Raw genomic sequence first — 20305 nt, forward strand, 5'->3', positions numbered from 1 at the left:
AAAAAAATGGGGAAAAAATTGGAGAAAATTTGGGGAATTTTGGGGGTAAAACTGGGGAAAAATTAGGAAAAACGGAGAAAAAATTGGGAAAATTTCAGGGGAAAATTTGGGGAAAATGAGAAAAAAATGGGGGAAAAATTGAGGAGAAATGGGAGAATTTTGGGGGGAAAATGGGGAAAAATTGGAAAAATTTTGGAGGAAATTGGGGGAAAAATTGAGAGAAAATGGGAAAAATTTTGGAGGAAGTTGGGGAAACATTAGAAAAAAATGGGAAAAATTGGGGGAATTTTGGGGAATATTAGGGAAAATGGGAAAAATTTTGGGGAAAATTGAGGAAAATTAGAAAAAAAAGGGGAAAAATTGGGAAAAAATTGGGGAATTTTGGGTGTAAAATTGGGAAAAAATTAGAAAAAAATGGGGAAAAATTGGGAAAAAATTGGGGAATTTTGGGTGTAAAATTGGGAAAAAATTAGAAAAAAATGGGGAAAAAATTGGGAAAATTTCAGGGGAAAATTTGGGGAAAATGGGAAAAAATGGAGGAAAAATGGAAAAAATTTTGGGGTAAAATTGGGGGGAAATGGGAAAATGGGAAAAATTTGGGGGTAAAATTGGGGAAAATTAGAAAAAATGGGGAAAACATTGGGGGAAATTTGGAAAAATTTGTGGGAAAATTGGGAGAAAATTAGAAAAAATGGGGAAAAAATTGGGAAAATTTCAGGGGAAAATTTGGGGAAAATGAGAAGAAATGGAGGAAAAATGGAAAAAAATTAAGGAAATTTGGGGGGGAAATTGGAGAAAAATGAAAAAAAATTGGGAAAAAGTTGGGAAAAATTTGGGGGAAAATTGGGGAAAAATTAGAAAACAATGGGGAAAAAAATTGGGGAAAATTTGAGGAGTTTTGGGGGGGAAAGGGGAAAAAATTGGGGAAACATTGGAAAAAAGTGGGAAAAAATTAGGGAAAATTTGGAGAATTTTAGGGGGGAAATTGGGGGAAAATGAGAAAAAAATGGGGAAAAAATTGAGGAGAAATGGGAGAATTTTGGGGGGAAAATGGGGAAAAATTGGAAAATTTTTGGAGGAAATTGGGGGAAAAATTGGGAAAAATTGAGAGAAAATGGGAAAAATTTTGGAGGAAGTTGGGGAAACATTAGAAAAAATTGGGAAAAATTGGGGGAAATTTGGGGAATATTAGGGAAAATGGGAAAAATTTGGGGGTAAAATTGGGGAAAATTAGAAAAAAGATGGGGAAAAAATTGGGGAAAATTTGGGGAATTTTGGGGGTAAAATTGGGAGAAAATTAGAAAAAATGGAGAAAAAATTGGGAAAATTTCAGGGGAAAATTTGGGGAAAATGAGAAAAAATGGATAAAAAATGGAAAAACATTAGGGAAATTTTGGGGGGGATATTGGAGAAAAATGAAAAAAAATTGGGGGAAAATTTGGGGGGAAATTGGGGAAAATTAGAAAAAATGGAGAAAAAATTGGGAAAATTTCAGGGGAAAATTTGGGGAAAATGAGAAAAACTGGAGAAAAAATGGAAAAAAAATTAGGGAAATTTTGGGGGAAAATTGGGAAAAAATTAGAAAAATGGAGAAAAAATTAGGAAAATTTTGGGGGGAAATTTGGGGCAAATGATAAAAAATGGGGAAAAATTTGGGGGTAAAATTCGGGAAAATTAGAAAAAAGTGGGGAAAAATTGGGGGAATTTTGGGGGAAAATGGAAAAAAGTAGAAAAAATTACGGGAATTTTGGGGGAAAAATGATACAAAATTGAGAAAAAAATTAGAAAAAAAAGTAAGGGAAATTTTGGGGGAAAATTGGAGAAAAGAGAGAAAAAGTTGGGGAAAATTGGGGAAAATTTTGGGGGGAAATTGGGGAAAATTAGAAAACATGGAGAAAAAATTGGGAAAATTTCAGGGGAAAATTTGGGGAAAATGAGAAAAACTGGAGAAAAAATGGAAAAAAATTAGGGAAATTTTAGAGAAAAATGAGAAAAATTTGGGAAAAATTTGGGAATTTTGGGGGGAAATTGGAAAATTTGTGGGATTTTGGGGGAAAATTTGGGGGAATTTTGGGGAAAATTGGAGAAAAATTGGGAAAAATTAAATTAGGAAAAAAGAAAAACATTTGGGGAATTTTGGGGGAAAAATTAGGGAAAAATGGAGGGAAAATTGGAGAAAATTTGGGGGAATTTTGGGGGGGAAACGAGGGAAAAAATGGAAAAATGGAGGAAAAAATTTGGGGAATTTTGGGGGGAAACTGGGGAAAAATGAGAAAGAAATTAGAAAAATTGAGAAAAAAATGGAAGTTTTGGGGGAGAAAATGGGAAAAATTGAAGGAATTTTGGGGAAAATTGGGGAAAATTAAGGAAAAATTTGGAAAATTTCAGAAAAAATTGGGGAATTTTGGGGGAAAATTGGAAAAATTAGAAATAAATGGGGAAAAATTGGGGGAAATGAGAAAAATATGGGGGAAAGTTGGGAAAAATTTGGGGAATTTTGGGGGGAAAATTAAGGAAAAATTAGGAAAAAATGGGGGAAAATTGGGGGAAAAAATGGAATTTTTGGAGGGGAAATGGGGGGAAAATTGGAATTTTGGGGGAAAAAGGGATAAAAAATGGGGAAAAATATTGGAAAAAAATGGGGAATTGGGGAAATTGGGGAATTTGGGGTTTTTTGCTGAGAATTTGGGATTTTTGGGGCAGGAGGAGGAGCAGGAGATCCGAGCTGAGATCCGGAAACTTCTGGAGGCTTTTCCTGAGCAGGAATTCTCGGGCAGGGCCGTGGCCAGGATCTTCCATGGGATCGGTGAGGATTCCCAAATTCCCAACATCCCAATCCCAAAAATCCCAAAATCCCAAATTCCCAACCCCAAAAATCCCCAAATCCCAAAAATCCCCAAAATTCCAAAGTCTCAAATGCCAGAAATCCCAATCAAGAATTCCCAAAAATCCCAAAATTCCCCAATTCCCAAACCCAAAAATTCCAAAATCCCAAAAATCCCAAATTCCCAATCCCCAAAGTTCCCAAAATCTCAGTCCCAAAAATCTCAAAATTCCAAAAAATCCAATCCCAGAAAACCCAAATTCCCAAATCCCCAAAAATCCCAAATTTCAAAAATTCCAAATTTCCCAAAAATTCCAAATCCCAATCCCAGAAATTCCAATAATCCCCAAATTCCAATCCTAAAAATCCCAAAATTCCCAAAATCCTAATCCCAGAAATCCCAAAATTCCAACTGTAAAAATCCCAACATTCCCCAAATCCCAAAAACCCCAAATCCCCAAATTCCCCAAATCCCAAAAATCCCAATCCCTAAATTCCCTAAATTCCCAAATCCCAAAATTCTAAATTTTCAATCCCAAAAGTCCTAAAATTCCCAAAAATCAAAAAAAAATCAAAAAAAAATCCCAAAATTCCAATCTCAAAAATCCCAAATTCCCAAAATCCCAATCCCAAAAATCCCAGAGTTCCCAAAATCCCAACCCTGAAAATCCCAAATTCCAAATTTCCGAATCCTTAAATTCCCAAAAAATCCCATAATTCCAATCCCCAAATTTCAAAAAAATCCCAAAATTACCAAAATCTCAATCCCAAAAAAACCAAATTCCCAAATTCCTAAAAATCCTAAAATTCCCAGAAATCACAAAACTCAAAAATCCCAATCCCAAAAATCCCAGAAATCCCTAATCCCAATCTCAAAAATCCCAAATGCCAATCTCAAAAATCCCAAAATTCCCAAAATCCCAATCCCAGAAATCCCAAAATTCCCAAAAATCAGAATTTCCCAAATTTCCAATCCCAAAAATGCAAAATTCCAATCCCAGAAATCCCAAAATTCTAAAATCCCAAATCTCAATACCAAAAATTCCCAAATTCCTAAAATTCCAAATTCCCAAAACTCCCAATCCCAGAAATCCCAAAATTCAGTATTCCAAACAATCCAATCCCAGAAATCCCAAAAATCCCAAAATTCCCAAAATCCCAATCCCCAAAGTCCTAAAATTCCCAAAATTCCCAAAATCCCTAAAATGTCAATCCCAAAAATCCCAAACGTCCAAAGTCTCCAATCCCAGAAATCCCAATCAAGAATTCCCAAAAATCCCAAATCCCCAAATTTCCAAATCCCAAAAATCCCAATCCAAAAATTCCCAAACCCCAGAAATCCCAAAATTCCCAAATCTTTAATCCCAAAATTCCCAATCCCAGAAATCCCAAATTCCCAAAAATCCTAAATCTGCAAAAATCCCAAATTCCCAAAAATCCAAAATCCCAAAATTCCTAAATCCCAGAAATCCCAAAATTCCCAAATTCCCAATCCCAAAAATCCCAAAATTCCCAAATTCCCAATCCCAGAAATCCCAAATTCCCAAAAATCCTAAATCTCAGAAATCCCAAATTCCCAAAAATCCAAAATCCCCAAAATTCCTAAATCCCAGAAATCCCAAAATTCCCAATCCCAGAAATCCCAAATTCCCAATCCCAAAAATCCAAAAATTCCCAAAAAACCAAAATCCCCAAATTCCCAATCCCAAAAATCCAAAATTTGTTGGGAATTTTGGCTTTTTGGGAATTTTGAATTTTTGGGGCTGAGATTTGGGAATTTCGGGGGTTTGGGAATTTGGGATTTTTGGGATTTTTGGGAATTTGGGATTTCTGAGATTTGGGAATTTTGGGATTTCTGGGATTTAGGAATTTTGGGGATTTTGGATTTTTGGAATTTGGGATTTCTGGGATTTGGGAATTTTGGGATTTTGGGGATTTTTGGGATTGGGATTTTTTGGGGATTTTGGGATTTGGGATTTTTTCATTTTGAGACCGGAATTTTTGGGGACTTTGGGAATTTAGAATTTGGATTTGGGATTTTTTGGGATTTGAGATTTTTGAAAATTTGGGACTTTCAGATTTGGGAATTTTGGATTTTTGGGGATTTGGGGTTTTTGGAAGTTGGGAATTTTGGTTTTGGGGATTTTGGGGGAATTTGGGGTTTTGGGACTGGAATTTTTAGAAATTTGGGATTTTGGGCAATTTCAGGTTTGGAACTTTGGGATTTTGGGGATTTTGGGACTGGAATTTTCAGGAATTTGGGAGATTTGGGATTTTGGGGATTTTTAGGAATTAGGGGATCCGGATTTGGGGGAATTTGGGATTTTTGTGGTTGAAATTTTTGGAAGTTTGGGAATTTTTGGTTTTGGGATTTGGGGGATTTTGGGAATTTCTGAAATTTGGAATTTTAGGTTTTGGGGGTTTTGGGGATGTGGGAATTTGGGATTTTGAGGAATTTGGGGTTTTGAGGATTTGGGATTTTGGGGATTTTTGGGGATATGGGAATTTGGGATTTGGGATTTTTATGATTTTGGGATTTGGAGATTTTTGAAAATTTGGGATTTGGGATTTTTACATTTTGGGGTTTTGGACATTTGGGATTTTTAGGATTTTTGGATTTGGGATTTTTAGGGATTTGGGGATTTTGGGGATTTGGGATTTTTGGGAATTTGGGATTGGGGATTTGGGATTTTTGGGAATTTGGGATTGGGGATTTGGGATTTGGGGGATTTTTGGGCATTGGGAATTTGGGATTTTTATGATTTTGGGATTTGGGGGTTTTGGGATTTTGGGACTGGAGTTTTTAGAAATTTGGAATTTGGGGGATTTGGGATGTTTAGGATTTTGAGATTTTGGGGAATTTGGGCATTTCAGATTTGGGATTTTTGGTGGGATTTTGGGATTTTTGGAAATTCGGGAATTTCAGATTTGGGATTTTTAGGATTTTGGTAATTGGAGATTATTGAAAATTTGGGATTTTTAGGATTTTGGGCATTTGGGATTTGGGGATTTTTGAGATTGGGATTTTTTTTGGGATTTGGGATTTTTTAGGATTTGGGATTTTGGGGATGGAGGAATTTGGGATTTTTAGAATTTTGGGTTTTGGGATTTTTAGAATTTTGGGGTTTTGGGCACTTGGGATTTGGGATTTTTGGGGATGTGGGAATTGGGATTTTTAGGATTTAGGGATTTCTGGAAATTTGGGATTTTGGGGTTTTGGGATTTTGTGGATATGGGAATTTAGTATTTGGGATTTTTGGGATTTTTAGGATTTTGGGGATTTGGGATCTTTGAGAATTTGAGATTTTGGGATTTTTGGAAATTTGGGATTTTGAGATTTCTGGAAATTTGGGATTTTGGGGTTTCGGGCATTTGGGGTTTTGTGGATATGGGAATTTAGTATTTGGATTTTTAGGATTTTTGGGTTTTGGGATTTTTGGAAATTTGGAATTTTGAGATTTCTGGAAATTTGGGGTTTTGGGCATTTGGGATTTTGTGGATATGGGAATTTAGAGTTGGGATTTTTAGGATTTTTAGGATTTTGGGAATTTGGGATTTTGGGATTTTTGGGATTTTGGGATTTTTGGGATTTGGGATTGGATCTTTTGGGAACTCGGGATTTTTTTGGGATTTGGGGATTTTTGGGCATTTGGGATTTTAAGGATTTTGAGATTTTTGAAAATTCGGGATTTGGAATTTTTAGGATTTTGGGATTTGGGGATTTGGGATGTTCAGGATTTCCAGGATTTGGGATTCTCTCCCCAGGCTCCCCCCGTTTCCCCGCTCCGGTTTTCGGCCGTGCCCGGAGGTTCTGGCGGCGCCTCCTGCCCGTGGAGTTCCGCAGGCTCGCCCGCCTGGCGGCCCTGGAGATAAACACCAAAAACTGCAGGAAAAACCCCAAAAACTGCGGGAAAAAACCTCAAAAACTGCGGGAGAAAAACCCCAAAAACTGCGGGAAAAAAAATCAAAAACTGCGGGAGAAAAACCCCAAAAACTGCGGGAAAAAAACCCCAAAAACTGCGGGGAAAAACTCAAAAAATCCGGGGAAAAAACCTCAAAAACTTCAGGAGAAAAAACTCAAAATCTGCGGGGGAAAACAAAAAATCCGGGGAAAAAACGCCAAAAACTGTGGGGAAAAACTCAAAAACTGTGGGGAAAAACTCAAAAACTGCGGGAAAAAAACCCCAAAAACTGCGGGAAAAAAAACCCAAAAACTGCGGGGAAAAAACTCAAAAACTGCGGGGGAAAAATCAAAAACTGCGGGGAAAAACTCCCAAAAATCCGGGGAAGAAACCTCAAAACCTTCAGGAGAAAAACCTCAAAAACTGCAGGAAAAACTCCAAGAACCAGGGGGAAAAAAATCAAGAAATTCAGGAGAAAAACCTCAAAAACTGCAGGGAAAAAATCAAGAAATTCAGGAGAAAAACCTCAAAAATCAGAGGAGAAAAACCTCAAAAACTGCGGGGGAAAAACTCAAAAATTCGGGGAAGAATTCCAAAAATCTGGGGGGAAAAAACTCAAAACCTTCAGGAGAAAAACCTCAAAAACTGTGAGAAAAACCCCCAAAAATTAAGGAAAAAAATAAAAAAATTCAGGGGAAAAACTCAAAAAATTCAGGGAAAAAATAATCCAAAAATTGCAGGGGAAAATCTCAAAAACTGCGGGAAAAAAACCCCAAAAACTGAGGGAAAAAACTCCAAAATCAGCAGAGAAAAAGCTCAAAAATGAAGAGAAAAAAATCAAAAAATGAGGAGAAAAGACTCAAAAAATTCAGGAGAAAAACCCACAAAAACTGGGGGGAAAACCCAAAAAATTCAGGAGAAAAAACCCAAAAACTGAGGGGAAAAACTCCCAAAAATCCGGGGAAAAAACCTCAAAAATTTCAGGAGAAAAACCTCAAAAACTGCGGGAAAAAACTCCAAAAATCCGGGGAAAAAAACTGAGAAATTCAGGGAAAAAAACCTCAAAACCTTCAGGAGAAAAACCTCAAAAACTGCAGGAAAAACTCCAAGAACCAGGGGGAAAAAATCAAGAACTTCAGGAGAAAAACCTCAAAAACTGTGGGGAAAACTCAAAAACTGCAGGGAAAAAATCAAGAAATTCAGGAGAAAAACCTCAAAAATCTGAGGAGCAAAACCTCAAAAATTCGGGGAAGAACTCCAAAAATCTGGGGAAAAAAAACTCAAAAATTTGGGAAAAAACGCCAAAAACCCAGGGAAAAAAAATCAAAAATTCAGAGAAAAAACCTCAAAACCTTCAGGAGAAAAACCTCAAAAACTGCAGGAAAAAATTCAAAAACTGGAGGGAAAACTCAAAAACTGCGGGGAAAAAATCAAGAAATTCAGGAGAAAAACCCCAAAAGCTTGAGGAGAAAAACCTCAAAAACTGCAGGAAAAAACTCAAAAATTCGGGGAAGAACTCCAAAAATCTGGGGGAAAAAACTCAAAAATCAGGGGGAAAAACTCAAAACCTTCAGGAGAAAAACCTCAAAAATTCAGGAAAAATCTCAAAAACTGCGGGGAATAAACCTCAAAAATCTGGGGGAGAAACCTCAAAAACTTCGGGAGAAAACCCCCAAAAACTGCGGGGAAAAAACTCAAAAATTCGGGGAAGAAACTTCAAAACCTTCAGGAGAAAAACTTCAAAAACTGCAGGAAAAAACTCAAAAATTCGGGGAAGAACCTCAAAAATCTGGGGAAAAAAAATCAAAAATCTGGGGAAAAAAACTCAAAACCTTCAGGAGAAAACCTCAAAAACTGCGGGGGAAAACTCAAAAACTGTGGGGAAAAAATCAAGAAATTCAGGAGAAAAACCTCAAAAATCTGAGGAGAAAAACCTCAAAAATTCAGGGAAGAACTCCAAAAATCTGGGGAAAAAAACTCAAAAATTTGGGAAAAAACGCCAAAAACCCAGGGAAAAAAACTCAAAAATTCAGAGAAAAAACCTCAAAACCTTCAGGAGAAAAACCTCAAAAACTGCAGGAAAAAATTCAAAAACTGGAGGGAAAACTCAAAAACTGCGGGGAAAAAATCAAGAAATTCGGGAGAAAAACCTCAAAAACTTGAGGAGAAAAACCTCAAAAACTGCAGGAAAAAACTCAAAAATTCGGGGAAGAACTCCAAAAATCTGGGGGAAAAAACTCAAAAATCTGGGGAAAACCTCAAAACCTTCAGGAGAAAAACCTCAAAAACTGCGGGAAAAATCTCAAAAACTGCGGGGAAAAAATCTCAAAAACTGCGGGGAAAAAATCTCAAAAATCTGGGGGAAAAACCTCAAAAACTTCGGGAGAAAACCCCCAAAAACTGCGGGGAAAAACTCAAAAATTCAGGAAAAAACTCGAAAAATCCGGGGAAAAAAAAACTCAAAAATCCGGGGAAAAAACTCAAAAATTCAGGAAAAAACTCGAAAAATCCGGGGAAAAAACTCAAAAATTCAGGAAAAAACTCGAAAAATCCGGGGAAAAAAAAACTCAAAAATCCGGGGAAAAAACTCAAAAATTCGGGGAAGAAACTTCAAAACCTTCAGGAGAAAAACCTCAAAAACTGAGGGGAAAAACCTCAAAAATTCAGGGAAAAACTCCAAAAATCCAGGGAAAAAAATCTCAAAAATCTGGGGAAAAAAACTCAAAACCTTCAGGAGAAAAACCTCAAAACTGTGAGAAAAACCCCCAAAAATTAAGGAAAAAAAAAAAAAATTCAGGGGAAAAACTCAAAAAATTCAGGGAAAAAATAATCCAAAAATTGCAGGGGAAAATCTCAAAAACTGCAGGAAAAAAAACCAAAAACTGAGGGAAAAAACTCCAAAATCAGCAGAGAAAAAGCTCAAAAAACGAGGAGAAAAAAAATCAAAAAATGAGGAGAAAAGACTCCAAAAATTCAGGAGAAAAACTCACAAAAACTGAGGCGAAAACCCAAAAGTTTCAGGAGAAAAAACCCAAAAACTGGGGGAAAAAACTCCCAAAAATCCGGGGAAAAAACCTCAAAAATTTCAGGAGAAAAACCTCAAAAACTGCGGGAGAAAAACTCCAAAAATCCGGGGAAAAAAACTGAGAAATTCGGGGAAAAAACCTCAAAACCTTCAGGAGAAAAACCTCAAAAACTGCAGGAAAAACTCCAAGAACCAGGGGGGAAAAAAATCAAGAAATTCAGGAGAAAAACCTCAAAAATCTGAGGAGCAAAACCTCAAAAATTCGGGGAAGAACTCCAAAAATCTGGGGAAAAAAACTCAAAAATTTGGGAAAAAACGCCAAAAACCCAGGGAAAAAAACTCAAAAATTCAGAGAAAAAACCTCAAAACCTTCAGGAGAAAAACCTCAAAAACTGCGGGGGAAAACTCAAAAAATCCGGGGAAAAAACGCCAAAAACTGTGGGGAAAAACTCAAAAACTGCGGGAAAAAAACCCCAAAAACTGCGGGAAAAAACTCCAAAATCAGCAGAGAAAAAGCTCAAAAAATGAGGAGAAAAAAATCAAAAAATGAGGAGAAAAGACTCAAAAAATTCAGGAGAAAAACCCACAAAAACTGGGGGGAAAACCCAAAAAATTCAGGAGAAAAAACCCAAAAACTGGGGGAAAAAACTCCCAAAAATCCGGGGAAAAAACCTCAAAACCTTCAGGAGAAAAACCTCAAAAACTGCAGGAAAAACTCCAAGAACCAGGGGAAAAAAATCAAGAAATTCAGGAGAAAAACCTCAAAAAATCTGAGGGAAAAACCTCAAAAATTCGGGGTAAAAACCTCAAAACCTTCATGAGAAAAACCTCAAAAACTGTGGGGAAAAAATCAAGAAATTCATGAGAAAAACCTCAAAAACTGCGGGGAAAAATCAAAAACTGCAGGGGATAAACCTCAAAAACTGTGGGAAAAACCCCCAAAAATAAAGGAAAAAAATTCAGGGGAAAAACCCAAAAAATTTGGCAAAAAACTCAAAAAGTTCAGGGTAAAAAATCCAAAAAGTGCAGGGGAAAATCTCAAAAACTGTAGGAAAAAAACCCAAAAACTGAGGGGAAAAAACCCAAAAAATTGCAGGGAATAAACTCCAAAATCTGAAGGGAAAAGCCCAAAAAATGTGGGGGAAAAACCCAAAAATTTGGGAAAAAAACTCAAAAGATTCGGGGAAAAAAATCCAAAAATTGCAGGGGAAAATCTCAAAAACTGCAGGGGAAAAACCCCCAAAAACTGAGGGAAAAAACTCCAAAATCAGCAGGGAAAAGCCAAAAAAAATGTGGAGAAAAAACCCAAAAAATGTGGAAAAAAGCCTCAAAAAATTCGGGGAAAAAACTCAAAAAATTCAGGGGAAAAAAACAAAAACTGAAGGAAAAATTCCAAAAATCTGCAGGAAGAAGCCCCAAGAATATGAAAGGAAAAACCCAAAAATTTGGGAAAAAACTCAAAAAATTCAGGTAAAAAAATCCAAAAAGTGGAGGGGAAAATCTCAAAAACTGCAGGGGAAAAACCCCCAAAAACTGAGGGAAAAAACTCCAAAATCAGCAGGGAAAAGCCCAAAAAATATGGAGAAAAACCCAAAAGCTGCGGGAAAAATCCTCAAAAAATTCGGGGAAAAAAAACCAAAAAAAAGTTCAGGGAAAAAAAACAAAAACTGAAGGAAAAATTCCAAAAATCTGCAGGAAGAAGCCCCAAAATGTGGAAAAAAAGCCAAAAAATTCAGGAGAAAACTCAAAAAATTCAGGGAAAAAAATCCAAACAGTGCAGGGGAAAATCTCAAAAACTGAGGGAAAAAAACCCCAAAAACTGAGGGGAAAAACCCAAAATCTGCAGGGAAAAGCCCAAAAATTGTGGAGAAAAAAACCCAAAAATTGCGGAAAAAAGCCTCAAAAAATTCGGGGAAAAAACTCAAAAAATTCAGGTTAAAAAAAACAAAAACTGAAGGAAAAATTCCAAAAATCTGCAGGAAGAAGCCCCAAAAATATGAAAGAAAAAACCCAAAAATTCGGGAAAAAACTCAAAAAATTTCTGGGAAAAAAATCCAAAAATTGCAGAGGAAAATCTCAAAACCTGCAGGGAAAAAAACCCCAAAAACTGAGGGGAAAAACCCAAAATCTGCAGGGAAAAGCCCAAAAATTGTGGAGAAAAAAACCCAAAAATTGTGGAAAAAAGCCTCAAAAAATTCGGGAAAAAAACTCAAAAAATTCAGGTTAAAAAAAACAAAATCTGCAGGGAAAAGGCCAAAAATCTGCAGGAAAAAAACCCAAAAATGTGGGAAAAAAGCCAAAAAATTCAGGAAAAACTCAAAAAATTCAGGGAAAAAAATCTGAAAAGTGGAGGGGAAAATCTCAAAAACTGAGGGAAAAAACCCCAAGAACTGAGGGGAAAAAACCCAAAAAATTTGGGAAAAACCTCAAAAACTGTGGGAAAAAAACTCAAAAATTGCGGAAAAAAAAAATTCGGGGAAAAAAACTCAAAAACTGTGGGGAAAAACCTCAAAAAACCAGGGGGAAAAATCAAGAAATTCATGAGAAAAACCTCAAAAACTGCAGGAAAAAAAACTCAAAAATTCGGGAAAAAACTCAAAAAATCCGGGGAAAAACCTCAAAAATCTGGGGAAAAAAACCTCAAAAATTCGGGGGAAAAAACTCAAAAAATCCGGGGAAAAAAACTCAAAAATCTGGGGAAAAAAACTCAAAACCTTCAGGAGAAAAACCTCAAAAACTGCAGGGAAAAAATCAAAAACTGCGGGGAATAAACCTCAAAAACTGTGGGAAAAACCCTCAAAAATAAAGGAAAAAAATAAAAAAATTCAGGGGCAAAACCAAAAAAATTCAGGGAAAAAAAATCCAAAAAGTGCAGGGGAAAATCTCAAAAACTGCGGGGAAAAAACCCAAAAACTGAGGGGAAAAAATCAAGAAATTCAGGAGAAAAACCTCAGAAATTGTGGGGAAAAAACCCAAAAATTCAGAGAAAAAAAAACTCAAAAATCCAGGGGAAAAAACCTCAAAAAATTCGGGAAAAAACTCAAAAAGTTCAGGGTAAAAAATCCAAAAAGTGCAGGGGAGAATCTCAAAAACTGCGGGAAAAAAACCCCAAAAACTGAGGGAAAAAACAAAAAAAATTGCAGGGAATAAACTCCAAAATCTGCAGGGAAAAGCCCAAAAAATGTGGGGGAAAAACCCCAAAAGCTGCGGGAAAAATCCTCAAAAAATTCGGGGAAAAAAATCAAAAAATTCAGGGGAAAAAAAACAAAAACTGAAGGAAAAATTCCAAAAATCTGCAGGAAGAAGCCCCAAAAATGTGGGGAAAAAGCCAAAAAATTCAGGAAAAAACTCAAAAATTTCAGGGAAAAAAATCTGAAAAGTGGAGGGGAAAATCTCAAAAACTACAGGGAAAAAAAAAACAAAATCTGCAGGGAAAATCCCAAAAAATTGAAGGGAATAAACTCCAAAATCTGCAGGGAAAAGACAAAAAAATGTGGGGGAAAAGCCCAAAAATGTGGGAAAAAAACTCAAAAAATTCGGGGAAAAAAATCCAAAAAGTGCAGGGGAAAATCTCAAAAACTGCAGGGAAAAAACCCCAAAAACTGAGGGAAAAAACTCCAAAATCAGCAGGGAAAAGCCAGAAAAATGTGGAAAAAAACCCCAAAAATTGTGGAAAAAAGCCTCAAAAAATTCGGGGAAAAAACTCAACAAATTCAGGTTAAAAAAAAAACAAAAACTGAAGGAAAAATTCCAAAAATCTGCAGGAAGAAGCCCCAAAAATATGAAAGAAAAAACCCAAAAATTCGGGAAAAAACTCAAAAAATTTCTGGGAAAAAAATCCAAAAATTGCAGAGGAAAATCTCAAAACCTGCAGGGAAAAAAACCCCAAAAACTGAGGGGAAAAACCCAAAATCTGCAGGGAAAAGCCCAAAAATTGTGGAGAAAAAAACCCAAAAATTGTGGAAAAAAGCCTCAAAAAATTCGGGAAAAAAACTCAAAAAATTCAGGTTAAAAAAAACAAAATCTGCAGGGAAAAGGCCAAAAATCTGCAGGAAAAAAAACCAAAAATGTGGGAAAAAAGCCAAAAAATTCAGGAAAAACTCAAAAAATTCAGGGAAAAAAATCTGAAAAGTGGAGGGGAAAATCTCAAAAACTGAGGGAAAAAACCCCAAGAACTGAGGGGAAAAAACCCAAAAAATTTGGGAAAAACCTCAAAAACTGTGGGAAAAAAACTCAAAAATTGCGGAAAAAAAAAATTCGGGGAAAAAAACTCAAAAACTGTGGGGAAAAACCTCAAAAAACCAGGGGGAAAAATCAAGAAATTCATGAGAAAAACCTCAAAAACTGCAGGAAAAAAAACTCAAAAATTCGGGAAAAAACTCAAAAAATCCGGGGAAAAACCTCAAAAATCTGGGGAAAAAAACCTCAAAAATTCGGGGGAAAAAACTCAAAAAATCCGGGGAAAAAAACTCAAAAATCTGGGGAAAAAAACTCAAAACCTTCAGGAGAAAAACCTCAAAAACTGCAGGGAAAAAATCAAAAACTGCGGGGAATAAACCTCAAAAACTGTGGGAAAAACCCTCAAAAATAAAGGAAAAAAATAAAAAAATTCAGGGGCAAAACCAAAAAAATTCAGGGAAAAAAAATCCAAAAAGTGCAGGGGAAAATCTCAAAAACTGCGGGGAAAAAACCCAAAAACTGAGGGGAAAAAATCAAGAAATTCAGGAGAAAAACCTCAGAAATTGTGGGGAAAAAACCCAAAAATTCAGAGAAAAAAAAACTCAAAAATCCAGGGGAAAAAACCTCAAAAAATTCGGGAAAAAACTCAAAAAGTTCAGGGTAAAAAATCCAAAAAGTGCAGGGGAAAATCTCAAAAACTGCGGGAAAAAAACCCCAAAAACTGAGGGAAAAAACAAAAAAAATTGCAGGGAATAAACTCCAAAATCTGCAGGGAAAAGCCCAAAAAATGTGGGGGAAAAACCCCAAAAGCTGCGGGAAAAATCCTCAAAAAATTCGGGGAAAAAAATCAAAAAATTCAGGGGAAAAAAAACAAAAACTGAAGGAAAAATTCCAAAAATCTGCAGGAAGAAGCCCCAAAAATGTGGGGAAAAAGCCAAAAAATTCAGGAAAAAACTCAAAAATTTCAGGGAAAAAAATCTGAAAAGTGGAGGGGAAAATCTCAAAAACTACAGGGAAAAAAAAAACAAAATCTGCAGGGAAAAAACAAAATCTGCAGGGAAAATCCCAAAAATTGAAGGGAATAAACTCCAAAATCTGCAGGGAAAAGACAAAAAAATGTGGGGGAAAAGCCCAAAAATGTGGGAAAAAAACTCAAAAAATTCGGGGAAAAAAATCCAAAAAGTGCAGGGGAAAATCTCAAAAACTGCAGGGAAAAAACCCCAAAAACTGAGGGAAAAAACTCCAAAATCAGCAGGGAAAAGCCAGAAAAATGTGGAAAAAAACCCCAAAAATTGTGGAAAAAAGCCTCAAAAAATTCGGGGAAAAAACTCAACAAATTCAGGTTAAAAAAAAAACAAAAACTGAAGGAAAAATTCCAAAAATCTGCAGGAAGAAGCCCCAAGAATATGAAAGAAAAAACCAAAAATTCGGGAAAAAAACTCAAAAAATTCAGGGAAAAATATCTGAAAAGTGGAGGGGGAAATCTCAAAAACTGAGGGAAAAAAACCCCAAAAATTGAAGGGAATAAATTCCAAAATCTGCAGGGAAAAGACCAAAAAATGTGGGGGAAAAACCCAAAAATTGCGGAAAAAAACTCAAAAAATTCAGGGAAAAAACTCCAAAAATTGCAGAGGAAAATCTCAAAAACTGCAGGGAAAATAAACCCCAAAAACTGAGGGGAAAAACCCAAAATCTGCAGGGAAAAGCCCAAAAAAAATGTGGAGAAAAAACCCAAAAACTGCGGGAAAAATCCTCAAAAAATTCGGGGAAAAAACAAAAAATTCAGGGAAAAAAAAAACAAAAACTGAAGGAAAAATTCCAAAAATCTGCAGGAAGAAGCCCCAAAAATATGAAAGAAAAAACCCAAAAATTCGGGAAAAAAAAACTCAAAAAATTCAGGGAAAAAAATCCAAAAATTGCTGGGGAAAATCTCAAAAACTGAGGGAAAAGAACCCAAAAACTGAGGGAAAAAACTCCAAAATCTGCAGGGAAAAGCCAAAAAAATGTGGAGAAAAAAACCCAAAAATTGCAGAAAAAAGCCTCAAAAAATTTCAGGGGAAAAAATCAAAAAAATTCAGGGAAAAAAAAAAAAACAAAATCTGCAGGGAAAAGGCCAAAAATCTGCAGGAAAAAAACCCAAAAATGTGGAAAAAAGCCAAAAAATTCAGGAAAAACTCAAAAAATTCAGGGAAAAAAATCTGAAAAGTGGAGGGGAAAATCTCAAAACTGAGGGAAAAAACCCAAGAACTGAGGGAAAAAACCCAAAAATTTGGGAAAAACCTCAAAAACTGTGGGGAAAAACTTCAAAAACTGTGGGGAAAAACCTCAAAAAACCAGGGGAAAAAATCAAGAAGTTCAGGAGAAAAACCTCAAAAACTGCCGGGGAAAAAAACTCAAAAATTTGGGAAAAAAATTCCAAAAATCTGGGGAAAAAAAATCAAAAAATTCGGGGAAAAAAACCTCAAAACCTTCAGGAGAAAAACTTCAAAAACTGCAGGGAAAAAATCATAAACTGCGGGGAATAAACCTCAAAAAATGTGGGAAAAACCCCCAAAAATAAAGGAAAAAAATAAAAAAAATCAGGGTAAAAACCCAAAAAATTCAGGGAAAAAAAATCCAAAAAGTGCAGGGGAAAATCTCAAAAACTGCGGGGAAAAAACCCAAAAACTGAGGGAAAAAAATCAAGAAATTCAGGAGAAAAACCTCAAAAACTGTGGGAAAAAACCCAAAAATTCAGAGAAAAAAAAACTCAAAAATTCAGGGAAAAAGCCTCAAAAAATTCGGGAAAAAACTCAAAAAGTTCAGGGTAAAAAATCCAAAAAGTGCAGGGGAAAATCTCAAAAACTGTAGGAAAAAAAAACAAAAATCCAGGGAAAAAATGAAGAAATTCAGGAGAAAAACTTCAAAAACTGTGGAGAAAAACCCAAAAAATTCAGGAAAAAATAAAAAAATTCAGGGGAAAAACCCAAAAAAATTCGAGAAAAAACTCAAAAAATTCACGGAAAAAAATCCAAAAAGTGGAGGGGAAAATCTCAAAAACTGCGGAAAAAAACAAAAACTGAGGGAAAAAACCAAAAAAATTGCAGGGAATAAACTCCAAAATCTGCAGGGAAAGACCAAAAAGTGTGAGGGAAAAACCCAAAAATTGCGGAAAAAAACTCAAAAATTCGGGGAAAAAACTCCAAAAATTGCTGAGGAAAATCTCAAAAACTACAGGAAAAAAACCCCCAAAAACTGAGGGAAAAAACTCCAAAATCTGCAGGGAAAAGCCCAAAAAATGTGGAGAAAAAAACCCAAAAATTGTGGAAAAAAGCCTCAAAAAATTTGGGGAAAAAACTCAAAAAATTCAGGGAAAAAAAAAACAAAAACTGAAGGAAAAAATCCAAAAATCTGCAGGAAGAAGCCCCAAAAATATGAAAGAAAAAACCCAAAATTCGGGAAAAAAACTCAAAAATTTCAGGGAAAAAAATCCAAAATTGCAGAGGAAAATGTCAAAAACTGCAGGGAAAAAAAAACCAAAAACTGAGGGGAAAAACCCAAAATCTGCAGGGAAAAAGCCCAAAAAAATGTGGAGAAAAACCCCAAAAGCTGCGGGAAAAATCCTCAAAAATTCGGGGAAAAAACCTCAAAAAATTCAGGGAAAAAAAAACAAAAACTGAAGGAAAAATTCCAAAAATCTGCAGGAAGAAGCCCCAAAAATATGAAAGAAAAACCCAAAAATTCGGGAAAAAAACTCAAAAAATTCAGGGAAAAAAATCCGAAAAGTGGAGGGGAAAATCTCAAAAACTGAGGGGAAAAACCCCAAAAACTGAGGGAAAAAACCCAAAATCAGCAGGGAAAAGCCCAAAAAATGTGGAGAAAAAACCCCAAAAATTGCGGAAAAAAGCCTCAAAAAATTCGGGGAAAAAAACTCAAAAAATTCAGGGGAAAAAAAAAACAAAAACTGAAGGAAAAAATCCAAAAATCTGCAGGAAGAAGCCCCAAAAATATGAAAGAAAAAACCCAAAAATTCGGAAAAAAACTCAAAAAATTCAGGGAAAAATATCTGAAAAGTGGAGGGGGAAATCTCAAAAACTGAGGGAAAAAAACCCCAAAAATTGAAGGGAATAAATTCCAAAATCTGCAGGGAAAAGACCAAAAAATGTGGGGGAAAAACCCAAAAATTGCGGAAAAACTCAAAAAATTCGGGAAAAAAATCCAAAAATTGCAGGGGAAAATCTCAAAAACTGCAGGGAAAAAAACCCCAAAAACTGAGGGGAAAAAACTCCAAAATCAGCAGGGAAAAGCCCAAAAAAATGTGGAGAAAAACCCCCAAAAGCTGCGGGAAAAATCCTCAAAAAATTCGGGGAAAAAAAAACAAAAAAAAATTCAGGGAAAAAAACCAAAAACTGAAGGAAAAATTCCAAAAATCTGCAGGAAGAAGCCCCAAAAATATGAAAGAAAAAACCCAAAAATCGGGAAAAAAACTCAAAAAATTCAGGGAAAAATATCTGAAAAGTGGAGGGGGAAATCTCAAAAACTGAGGAAAAAAAAAAAAACAAAAACTGAGGGGAAAAACCCAAAATCTGCAGGGAAAAGCCCAAAAAAATGTGGAGAAAAAAAAAACAAAAATTGTGGAAAAAAGCCTCAAAAAATTCGGGGAAAAAAACTCAAAAAATTCAGGGAAAAAAACCAAAAAAAACTGAAGGAAAATTGCAGGAAGAAACCCCAAAAATATGAAAGAAAAAACCCAAAAATTCGGGAAAAAAATTCAAAAAATTCAGGGAAAAAAATCCAAAAAGTGGAGGGGAAAAAAAACCCAAAAACTGAGTGAAAAACCCCCAAAAGTTTGGGGCAAAAAAATCAAAAAATTCAGGAAAAAAAAAACTCAAAAACTGTGGGGAAAACCACCAAAAATTTGGGAAAAAACCTCAAAATCTTCTGGGAAAACCTCAGGAATTTCACCAGGACCGGTGGAGGCTCCAGGCGGGATTTGGGATTTTTATTCTGATTTTCGGGGATTTTTTTTTAGGACTTTATTGGGATTTTATCTAATAAAGAAATGGGGGAAATCCATGGATTGTTTTATCGGGGTTTTATCAGGATTTTATCGAGATTTCTTGGATTTTTATTGGGATCTCAAAATCCAATCTCACATTCCGACTCAAATCCCAAATCCCCAAAAATCCCAATTCCAGATTCCCAAAATCCCAGTCCCAGACCCCAAACATCCCAATCCCAAATCCCCAAAAATCCCAATCCGGACCCTTTTAAATCAATCCCGAATTCCCAAATCCAATCCGAACCCCCAAATCCCCATCCCAGATCCCAAATCAAATCCCAAAATCCCAAATCCCTTTGGGGTCACCGTTCCCACTGATGTTCCCTGAGTCCATTTCCCCCTGGGTTTATCCCAAATCTCCAAATCCCACAACCCCAAAATCCCAAATCCCTAAATCCCAAACCCCCAAATCCCAAACCCCAAAATCCCCTAAATCCCAAACCCCAAATCCCCAAATCCCAAAACCCCAAATCCCCAAACCCCAAATCCCAAACCCAAAATCCCAAATCCCTTTGGGGTCGGAATTCCCACCGATGTTCCCCGAGCCCGTTTCCCCCTGGGCTTATCCCAAATCCCCCAAAATCCCAAACCCAAAATCCCAAACCCCAAATCCCCAAACCCAAAATCCCAAACTCCAAAATCCCAAATCCCAAAACCCCTTTGGGGTCAGAATTCCCACCGATGTTCCCCGAGGCCATTTCCCCCTGGGCTTATCCCAGATCCTCAGATCCCAAACCTCAAATCCCAAAATCCCAAATCCCGAAATCCCAAAACCCCAAATCCCAAACCCCAAAATCCCAAAATCCAAAATCCCAAATCCCAAATCCCTTTGGGGTCGGAATTCCCACTGATGTTCCCCGAGGCCATTTCCCCCTGGGCTTATCCCAAATCCCCAGATCCCAAACCCCGAAATCCCAAAATCCCAAATCCCGAAATCCCAAACCCCAAATCCCAAAACCCCAAATCCCAAACCCCAAAATCCCAAATCCCAAAACCCCAAATCCCAAAATCCCAAATCCCAAACCCAAAATCCCAAATCCCTTTGGGGTTGGAATTCCCACTGATATTCCCCGAGCCCGTTTCCCCCTGGGCTTATCCCAAATCCCCAGATCCCAAACCCCAAATCCCAAAATCCCAAATCCCAAACCCCAAATCCCCAAACCCAAAATCCCAAAACCCCTTTGGGGTCGGAATTCCCACCAATGTTCCCCGAGGCCATTTCCTCCTGGGCTTATCCCAAATCCTCAGATCCCAAACCTCAAATCCCAAAATCCCGAAATCCCAAATCCCCAAATCCCGAAATCCCAAATCCCCAAATCCCAAAACCCCAAATC

General features: G+C 36.4%; 1 protein-coding gene across 1 annotated transcript in view; it reads left to right on the forward strand.

Moving 5' to 3' along the window:
• Positions 1 to 17059, forward strand: part of RECQL4 (RecQ like helicase 4) — a 61774-nt gene extending 44715 nt beyond the window's left edge. Inside the window, 4 exon segments of the mRNA XM_059848250.1 lie at positions 1110 to 1135; positions 2704 to 2806; positions 6590 to 6709; positions 17040 to 17059. Coding sequence (XP_059704233.1) covers positions 1110 to 1135; positions 2704 to 2806; positions 6590 to 6709; positions 17040 to 17059 — 269 coding nt within the window.
• Positions 17060 to 20305: the final 3246 nt, after the last annotated feature.

This window comes from Haemorhous mexicanus, chromosome 1, assembly GCF_027477595.1.
Source record: "Haemorhous mexicanus isolate bHaeMex1 chromosome 1, bHaeMex1.pri, whole genome shotgun sequence".
NCBI classification, from domain to species: Eukaryota; Metazoa; Chordata; class Aves; order Passeriformes; family Fringillidae; genus Haemorhous; species Haemorhous mexicanus.